A 10,805-nucleotide genomic window follows, 5' to 3' on the forward strand; every position below is an offset into this window, starting at 1 on the left:
AATGTCTCCTGTTATATGCCATTCTGCAATTCGGCAGCACTTACTGAACAATCTTGAGTATACCAATCAATTTAGCTTGTGAGATGGCTCATTTACACTTGCTAGAAGTAGCATACATTCATATGCAGGAACTCATTTTCTGCAAACAAAAATAATTGTTCAAGCTATCAGATTTTTTTGATTACCCAGGAGCTTGGGGAGTCTATTATTCTCCCTTTGCTTTCTCCATGGTACCATTCAACCAATCGTGACTTGCCAACCAATCAGCACCTTTTTCTCCTGTGATATAAATTGTCCTAATGAGTGCAGATGAAAAGCTTTGGCAACATGTCTCTTTTCAGCAATACTGCCAGTGTTGTTGGAAAGGAAGTTCCAGGAGTTTAATTCAGTGACAATGAAGGAATGGTGATAGAGTTCCAAGTCAGGATGGTATATAGTTTGGAGGGAACTTGCCAATGGTGGGGTTTTCATGCACCTGTTACCCTTGCCCTTCTAGGTGTTAGAGTTTGGGGGTTTGGAAGGTATTGGCGAAGGAACCTTGGTGAGTTGCTGAGAGCATCTTGTAATATAGTGTATTATAGCTGCTGCCACTGTGCATCGTTGGTGGAGGAAGTGAATGCTTAAGTAGGTGAATGGGGTGTCGATCAAGCAGACTGCTTTGAACTGAATGATTTCAAGCTTCTTGAGTGTCATTGGAGCCATACTTATCCAGGCAAATGAAAATATTCTATTGTCTCCTAATTTGTGCCTTGTAGATAATGGACAGGCTTTGGTGAGTCAGGAAATGAGTTGCAGGGGGCAGCAGGGCGGCGCAGTGGTTAGCATTGCTGTCTCATGACGCAAGGTCCTTAGGTTCGATCCCAGTTCTGGGTCACTGTCTGTATGGAGTTTGCACATTGGCCCAGTGTTTGTGTGGGTTTCACCCCCACAACCCAAAAATGTGCAGGCTAGGTGGATTGGGCATGCTAAAATTGCCCCTTAGTTGGAAAAAATGAATTGGGTACTCTAAATTTATTTTAAAAAAGGAAATGAGTTGCACGCCTCAGAATTTCAAGTCTCTGACCCCTTGTAGCAACAGTATTTATATGACTTCTACGGTTCAGTGTCTGGGCAATGGTAACCCCCAGGATGTTGATAATAGGTGATTCAGTGATGGTAATGGTTAAATTCTCTCTTGTTGGAGATGATCAGTGCCTTGCACTGTGGCGTGAATGTTACTTGCCACTTATTAGCCCAAGCCTGAATGTTGTCAAAGTTTTGCGGCATATGGACATGGACTGCATCAGTATTTGAGGAGTCACGAATGGTTCTGAACACTACAATATTCACTGAACACCCCACTTCTGACCTTATGGTGAAGGGACGATCATTGATGAAGCAGCTAAAGATGGTTGGGAATTGGACTTTTCTCTGAGGAACTCTTGCAGCAAATTCCTGGGACTGAGATGATTGGCCTCCAACAACCACAACCATCTTCCTTTCTGTTGGTAATGATTCCAACCAGTGGAGAGTTGCCCCCTGATTCCCATAAACTTCAATTTTGCTTGATGCCACACTTGTTCTTGATGTCAAAGGCAGTCACTATCACATCCCCTTTTGAGTGCAGCTCTTTTGTCCAAGGGTGTAATGAGGGTAGAAGCCAGGCAATCCTGGGCGGCACGGTAGCACAGTGGTTAGCACTGTTGCTTCACAGCACCAGTGTCCCAGGTTCGATTCCAGGCTTGGGTCACTATCTGTGCGGAGTCTGCACGTTCTCTGTGTCCGCGTGGGTTTCCTCCGGGTGCTCCGGTTTCCTCCCACAAGTCCCAAAAGACGTGCTTGATAGATGAATTGGACATTCTGAATTCTCCTTCCGTGTACCTGAACAGGCCCCGGAATCTGGTGACTATGGACTTTTCACAGTAACTTCATTGCAATGGTTTTTAAAAATATATTCTCCTTTTTCACATTTTCTCACAAATTTACACCCAACAATAAACAATAATCAGTAACGAATGTAATGTCAATCTCCATATCAATAACAATGATCCCATCCTCCCTCCAAACCCCCAAATATTAGCCCGCATTTTAACGTAAACGAATGACAAAGAGGAATCAAGAATCACCCATAGTCACCATTAACACATACAGTCCCTCTCCCCCAGCCCCTAACCCCCCTAATGTTCGATGTGATCCAATTCTCAAAAGTGCGTAATGAATAATGCCCATGAATTGTAGAATCCCTCCATCCTTCCCCTCAGTTCAAATTTGACCTTTTCAAGCATCAAGAATTCCAGCAGGTCCCCCCGCCACACCAGGGCACAGGGTGGAGAGGTGGATCTCCACTCTAACAGGATCCGCCTTCGGGCGATCAACGAGGCGAAGGCTGCAACATCTGCCTCCGCGCCCGTTTTTAACCCCGGCTCGTCCGACATCCCAAATATGGCCTCCCGAGGGCCCAGGTCCAGTTTCACCTGCACCACTTTAGAGATTACCCTAAACACCTCCTTCCAGTAATCCTCCAACTTTGGACAGGACCAAAACATATGAACGTGGTTTGCGGGATCCCCCCTGCAATGTTCACATACATCTTCTACCCCCTCAAAGAGCCGGCTCATCCTCGCCCTTGCAAGGTGCGCTTTATACATCACCTTCAACTGTATCAACCCCAACCTCGCACACGAGGTGGAGGCGTTCACCCTCCGGAGCACCTCACACCAGAACCCCTCCTCCATATCCTCTCCCAACTCTTCCTCACACTTTGCCTTGATCCCTACTAGCGGCGCCTTCTCCTCCTCCAAAATAGCCCCATAAACCACCGATATTAACACCTTCTCCAGCCCCCCTGTCGTCAGCACCTCCTCCAGCAATGTGGAAGCCGGCTCTACTGGGAAGCTCTGTATCTCCTTTCTGGCAAAGTCTCGAACCTGCATGTATCTAAATATTTCCCTCTGCTCCAGCCCATACTTCGCTCTGAGCTCCTTCAATCCCGCAAAAATATCCCCAAGAAACAAATCTTTTAGTGTCCTAATTCCTTTGTCCTCCCATCTCCGAAAATTTCCATTCCACATCCCTGGCTCAAATCTATGGTTCCCCCAAATCGGCATTTCTCTTGACCCTGCCCCCAACCCGAAGTGCTGTCGAAACTGCCTCCAAATTCTCAACCAAGCTATTACTACCGGACTCCCTGAGTATCTCCCCGGGGCCTTCTGGAGCGGCGCTATCGGTAGCGCCTTCAATCCGGACCCCCTACCTAAACTCTACTCCATTCTGACCCATTGGGAGTCAACTCCTCTGACCCAGCTCCGTACCTTCTCCACATTCGCCGCCCAGTAATAATACATCAGGTTCGGAAGACCCAAACCCCCTGCCTGCCTTCTTCTCTGTAGACTTCATTGCAATGTTAGTGTAAGCCTACTTGTGACAATAAAGATTATTATTATTAGAAAATAACCAAGGATCAGTGAGCAGTATACGGAGCTGTTCTGGCCTGCTGAAGTACCTGACCACCATTCATATGACTTTGTCAAGTAAATCCTCCTTCTACTATCTCTTTTCTTTTGCAGTATCCAAGGTCGCAAAGCTCGAGCCTTATATGCATGTAAAGCAGAGCATGACTCAGAATTATCCTTCAGCGCTGGAGACATTTTTGAGAATGGTAAGTGTGAAGGAAATCCTGTTAAATTGGAGGTTGAGGTTGTTTAAACAAGCTTCTAAATGAAATCTCGATTTGTTTAACAGCAATTATAGTTTAGCTTTATAATACATATGTGTACTTTAGCAGAATAATACATTGGGTTTTAAATCCGCATTAACCAGGCATAATTGGTCGAAATTGCACAAATGATTGTGAACTTTTACTAAATTATACTCAAAACCACTTTGGTTTCTGTTTTGTATAAACTTTTATACTGGTGCAAAAATCAGTTCGCTGGATCAGTACCTGTCCCTCCCACACTACCCATTCACAATTGTTAGATGCCACTGAATGACTAAAAGTTTAATCAGGAAAAATAAATTGGAGTATGAGAGGATGCTAGTAGAAATGTAAAAATGAATAGTAAGAGTTTCTTTGGAAATTTAAAAAGAGTAAGTAACATGAATGTCAGTCATCTACTGAGTGACAATAGGGAGTTAAAAGTAGATAATAAGGATGTGGCAAGTGAAATGAACAAGTATTTTGCATCTGTCTTCACTATAGAAGATACAGAAACATTCCAGTTATGGCTGTAAATCAGGAGGTGGAAGGAAGAGAGGAATTTAGTGAAATTACAATCACTAGGAAAGAACTACTGAACAAATCAATGGAGCTGCTGCCTGACAAGTCTCCAGCTCTTGGTGGAGTTCATCCTAGAGTCTTAAAAGACGTGGTGAATGAGGTAGTAGAGGTGTTGGTGTTCATTTTCCAAAATTCGCTAGTTTCTGGAATCTGGTTCCATCAGACTGGAAAGTAGCAAATATAACTCCTCTATTCGAGAAAGGAGAGAGGCAGAAATCTATAGGCAAGTTAGCTTGACGTCAGTCTTGGGAAAGGTGCAGCAATCGACCATTCAGGAGGTTATCACTGGCACTTGGAAAAGCTCACGGTAATCAGGAAGAGTCAGCATGGTTTTGTGAAAGGGAAATCATGTTTAACCAATTTCTTAGAATCCTTTGACGGAGCAACATGTGCTTTAGATAAAGGGGAACCTGTAACTGTTCCTGTACTTGGATTTTGAGAAGGCATTTGAAAAGATGCCACGTCAAAGATCATTGTGGAAAATTAAAAGTGTAGGGGTAACATATTAGCATGGCTAGGAGATTGACTGGCTGGCAGAAAATAGACAGAATGCATAAATGGATCTTTTTCTGATAGGTAGCATGTGACGATTTGAAGTCCGCAGGAGCCTGTGCTGGGGCTTCAACTTTTCTTTATGATTTATATAAATTATTTAGATGAGGGGAGTGAAGGCATGGTAGACATTTGCAGATGACACCAAGTTGGGAAGGAAAGTATGTTGTGAAGAGGACATGAGGTTGCAGATGGATGTGGATAGGTTGAGTGAGTGGGCAAAAATCTGGCAGATGGAGTATAATGTGGGAGAATGTGAAGTTGTTAACCTTTGGCAAAAAGAATAAAAAGGCAATTATATTTCTTAAATGGAGAACGGCTGCAGAATTCCAAGGTGCAAAGGGATCTAGGTGTTCTAGTGCATGTGTCACAGAAAGTTGGCATGCAGGTAAAGCAAACAATTAAGAATGCTAATGGAATGCTTTCCTTTATTACAAGAGGAATTGAACATAAAAGTAAGGATGTTATGCTTCAGTTATACAGAGCTTTGGTGAGACAGAACTTGAATGCAGTGTGCAGTTTTGGTCTCCTTATTTAAGGAAGGATGTAAATGCATTGGAGGTAGTTCAGAGTAGCTTTACTACTTTTATACCTGGACTGAACAGGCTGCCATATGAGGATAGGCTTGACACACTCTGCTTGTTTCCACTGGAGGTTAGAAGAGAGAAGGGTGACTTGATTGAAGTATATAAGATCCTGAATGGTATTGACAAGCTAGTCATGGAAAAGATGTTTCCTCTTGTGGTGACTCCAGAACTAGGGGCACAGTTTTAAAATTAGGGATCGCCTGTTTAGGACTGAGATGAGGAGAAATGTTTTCTCTCAGCACATTATACGACTTTGGAACTCTCCGCCTCAGAAGGCGGTGGAGGTGGGCTCATTGAATATTTTTAAGGCGGAGGTAGATGGATTCTTGTTAGGCAAGGAAACTAAATCACAAACAGATTAGCTATGACCTTATTGAATGGCAGAGCAGACTCAGGGGCCGATGGCCTTCTCCTGCTCTTATTTTGTATGTTCATATGTTGTTTGTATGATTGCACTTGTTTGGAAAAGCTCTTCAAATTGCACTTATTTGTCTGAAAAAATATTTAATTTATTAAGAAACTGACTAGTGTACACAATGAAACTGTTAAATGGTTCAGTGTAATTTCTTTAAAGCCCCATTTTCAGTGGATTTTAAGTTGTTATTCACAAGTAGAATTGGGTTAAATAAAACACCAGGTTACCACTTTTAAACACCAACATACACGGTTTAATAAAAAAAAAGAGAGATTACAATCTGTCGCATCATCCAGTGCGCTGGTACATGGAAGATTTTGGGCATGATTCAGTGACCTGTGGCAGACACAACGGGTGAATCGCACGAGAGCCCCGAATCAGGCTCCACACTGGGCACCAGGCCATTCACGAGTCACTTAGTTCACTCCACCCCGCACGATCTGGATATTTAACTGAGCCAAATGGCTGATTTAAATACTTGGAGGCTGGATTCACCCGTCGCTCGGGACACAACACTGGGCCTAAGAGACCTGTTCAGGATGCCATTTAGTACTGGTCCACACAAACATGGACCAGGCATAGCGGCACTTTGGAGCCAGTGGGTGGTGAGGGACAAGGCAGGGTGGTATCCTGGCACACCCTAGAACTTGGGCACCTTGGCACTGCCACCCAGATACCCTGGCAGTGCCACCCTCACCAGGAGCACTGCCAGGCTGGCAGTGCCAGGGGTCAGGCCCAGAGGGGGGGGGGGGTCTGGCAATAATACTAATTTATAACAAAGTGTGATAGAAATGAGATGATACATGAAGTAAGAAATTTACATATAAACGTATTACATATATATATATATATAAACCTCTCTATAATCCAAGTTCCCTTATTAAATGGTGTTTTTTCAAAGTGTAAATTTCCTCCTCATTTTGGCTAAGCAGGTTTGACTGAGTCCATTTTTTTTTTCTTTACTCGTTCTTGTGATGTGGGCGTCGCTGGCAAGGCCGGCATTTGTTCCCCATCCCTAATTGCCATTGAACTGACTGCCACTCTCGACCATTTCAGAGGGCTGATAAGAGTCAGCCGCATTTCTGTCTGCCTGGAGTTGCATGCACGCTAGACCCTGGATAAGGATGGAAGATCCCTGAAGAGCAGCAGTGAAACCGATGAGTTTGTACAGTAATCAATGATATTTGCGTGGTTACCATCACTGAGACCAACTTTAAATTCCAGACTTTATCAATTGAATTAAAATTCCACCAGCTGCAGGGGTGGGATTTGAAACCATGTCCCCAGAGCATTAGATTCCAGAGAACCAACTCTTTTTTTTGTTCCAGATATTCCAATTACAGGTCTCTTGTTATGCACTTTCTCATGAGAGGATCCATAACAGTCATCTAGCTTTAATGATATCTCCAGATTTTCCCCTCTCATTCGGATAAATACCGATCTCTGTTTGACAACAACCCAGGGATGAAATTTATTTTTGGTAGAGTACTAGAGGGAATAGTAAAGATTATTTAATATAGATAAATGAGCAAATTATTCTCGTTAGATCCTGAATATAATGAAAGATGCTGTCTAAAGGTTGTTAATGAATCTTGTTTGGGTTCAAGAGGGGAGACTTGACACTCTGCAATGCTAATGTGAAACCATTGACTATTCTTGATATGCTTCCCTTTGGTGAAGATATTTAGTTGTGGATCTGACCTAAAAGAGTACTTGCACTCTCATGATTAACTGTTGTGTATTTTTCAGTTCATTCATCCAGGGAACCTGGTTGGCTCGAAGGAACACTGAAAGGGAAAACTGGACTAATTCCAGAAAATTATTTAGAGTTTCTATAGCCAAAGGTGCATGGCATTATTACAGAGCACTACATGGTATCCATGGCAATTTACAAAGACTTAAACAAGGTTTTAGTTTTTGATTTTTATTGCAGAGGTGCAATGAGGAGAGATCTGTGAACTGGAGATAGATGATTAATTTCAACCCTACCTTTTACTGTCCTGTAATGTTGATTGACTCACTGTTAATTTATCGAACCAGAGCCTGTAATTATTTCTTTAAAATGTTTTTAATTCAGACACTCCTTGGTTTCCCACATGAGGGTTTATTTTATCTGTACTATATCTTGGCATGTACATAATGTAGATATTAATTCTACAAAGCTGTTGTGAATGTAATCCATTGATGCAGGCAGTGTGCTGATACAAAGCTTTTCCATTGCAAAGTGTATCATCCTTCAGTTTGCCATTTTTCAAGGTGTTTCCAGCATTGACGAGAAATTAAACTCTTCATACAGCTGGACTCTTAAAAAGCATTTCTCACAGCTGAAGTCTTGCAATCACATACTTAGATTATAGAATTCTGATAATGCATAGCAGAGATTCAAGGAGTTTAACAATGGTGACATCGTATGGCCAAATTTTATAGTGGGATAAAGCTCACAGCTGTCCATATAATTATTTTTAAATCTTAATTACTGATATGGGAAACATGACTTTTTATTTTTTCAAAATATATATTACTTTGTGATATTGGCATGAGATATTTGTTTACATAAAAGTGAATGCCCTCTATAATGGAAAAGAAGAATAAGTTACTAGTTGAAATAGAAATGTTTTTCCAACATTTTTAAATGACAATCAGCCAGAAAGTGTAACATGTTTTTAACCATCCTCACACCAGCTTTTTTACCATGCTAAACAAAATGCAGTGACAGCAGCAAAGTTTGATTTCAGTAATCTGACGTCATTTTCTGTTGCAGCTGATTGGAATTGTTACTGGTTGCTAAAAATAAACACACAACTTATCCAGTACAACAGAAATGTAACTATTTCAAAATTTCAAACCAACGTTTGAAGCCTGGAATTTCAAAAATAACATTAACATAACTTGGATTTATACAGTATCTTTAATGTCCCAAGACATGATAAAAACTTTGCACCAAAGGTTGCCTATGAACAGAATAAAAAGGCTGAGCTTGTACTGGTTTGACAGTTGAGCAAAGAGCTATCTATCTGTTTGGGATAAGCCTTTTGCTAATTTATTCATTTTACATACTTAACTTTTTAAGCGGACAATGAGCTATGGGCTGCTAGTAAGAATCAGGATAAAAATAATGAGGAAAATAAAAATCTGGGAGAACAAAAGGAAGTTTTCACGGTCTATATCATTCTGCCTGTCACTTTGAACCAAACAAAAGACGTGTGTCCAATCTAGGGTGAGGTTTGGCGTTTTAAAAATGTATGTTCAGAATAAATATTATTTTTGGGAGGATAACTATGCTTTTCAAAATCTCTCTAGCTCTTACTACTAACATAAAATTCATGGTAAGCCTAATGAGACCAGTAGTTTGTGATATCCAGAGTTATTTTGTGTGATTTTGCCGCAGTGGTTGATGTGCCTTCCGGTGTAGTTCACTGTAACAAAATTGCAGCTTAATCGCTCGTCTCTTAGAAAATGTTTTGTTTTAGAAGCTGAATCGCTTTGCATTCACTGTACTTATCTTCATGTGGCAATAAAATTATTTGGTATATGAAAGATCAGTGTATGATTTCAGAATTACAGAATAATGCAGCGCAGAAGAGGTTCTACTGCCCATCGAATCTGCACCAATGCATGAAAAACCTACCTATCTACCGAATCCCATTTGCCAGAACTCAGCCTTGAATCTTATGACGTGCCAAATGTTCATCCAGGATGTGAGGCAACCAAACCTGCCTCTACCACCCTCCCAGGCAGTGCCTTCCAGACCATCACCACCCTCTGGGTAAAAAGGTTTTTCCTTAAATCCTCCTGCCCCTCACCTTGAACCTGTGACCCCTCGTAACTGAACCTTCAACGAAGAGGAACAGCTGCGCCCTTTCCACCCTGTCCATACCCCTCAGTCTTCTCTGCTCCAGCGAAAAAACACAAGCCTATCCAACCTATCTTCATAATTTAAATGTTCCATCACAGGCAACATTCTGGTGAATCGCCTCACCACCCCCTCCAGTGAAATCACATCATTCCTATAATGTGGCAACCAGAATTTCACACAGTACACCAGCTGTAGCCTCACCAAAGTTCTATACAACTCCAATGTGACCTCCCTGCTTTTGTAATCTATGCCTCGATTGATAAAGGCAAGTGTCCCCATATACCTTTTTCACTACCCTATTAACCTGCCCTTCTGCCATCAGAGATCTATGGACATACGCCAAGGTCCCTTTGTTCCTCGGAACTTCCCAGTGTGAGGCCATTCATTGAATACATCCTTGTCACATTACTCCTTCCAAAGAGTATCACCTCACACTTTTCATCTGCCACTTCTCTGCCCATTTGACCATACCATCTGTATCTTCCTGTAACCAAAGTCCTCAACCACCCTACCTCCACATAGAATTAAAAAACTTTGAATTGAGACTAATTGCTAATTATCTTTTAATGCCAAATTTCCACTTTGTGTTTATATTGCTTGATTCAAATTATTAATAATTAAATTTTTGGTGCAAAGTAAGACTGGGTTAGCAAGAGAGAACTACTTTATGTGCAGTGTACATTTAGATGTGCAGTTATGGAATGGAAGTGTTGTGGCACAAAGTAATACAGTGGTTAGCACGGTTGCTTCACAGCTCCAGGGTCCCAGGTTCGATTCCTGGCTTGGGTCACTGTCTGTGCGGAGTCTGCACGTTCTCCCCATGTCTGCGTGGGTTTCCTCCGGGTGCTCCAGTTTCCTCCCACAGTCCAAAGATGTGCAGGTTAGGTGGATTGGCTGTGCTAAATTGCCCTTCGTGTCCAAAAAGGTTAGATGGGGTTACGGGGATAGGGTGGAGGTTGTGGGCTTAGGTAGGGTGCTCTTTCTAAGGGCCAGTGCAGACTCGATGGGCCGAATGGCCTTCTGCACTGTAAAATCTATGATTCTATTCTATGATAAGAGTTGTAGACAGCTGGTCCAATACAGTCTATAATAAATATTCCTACCTGCAACCGTGGAGCAGAACCACAAGTTTCCTTG

At 42.1% G+C, this 10,805-nt stretch overlaps 1 protein-coding gene across 2 annotated transcripts in view; it reads left to right on the plus strand.

The window, feature by feature from the left end:
* The window catches only part of LOC140426992 (rho GTPase-activating protein 26-like), a 315,317-nt gene extending 305,968 nt beyond the window's left edge, over window positions 1-9,349 (plus strand). For both annotated transcript variants that reach the window (XM_072512347.1, XM_072512348.1), the window contains 2 exons: window positions 3,546-3,637; window positions 7,562-9,349. In XM_072512347.1, coding sequence (XP_072368448.1) covers window positions 3,546-3,637; window positions 7,562-7,650 — 181 coding nt within the window. In that variant the 3' untranslated portion in view covers window positions 7,651-9,349. The remainder of the gene's footprint in view (window positions 1-3,545; window positions 3,638-7,561) is intronic.
* Window positions 9,350-10,805: the final 1,456 nt, after the last annotated feature.

This window comes from Scyliorhinus torazame, chromosome 7, assembly GCF_047496885.1.
Source record: "Scyliorhinus torazame isolate Kashiwa2021f chromosome 7, sScyTor2.1, whole genome shotgun sequence".
Taxonomy (NCBI): domain Eukaryota; kingdom Metazoa; phylum Chordata; class Chondrichthyes; order Carcharhiniformes; family Scyliorhinidae; genus Scyliorhinus; species Scyliorhinus torazame.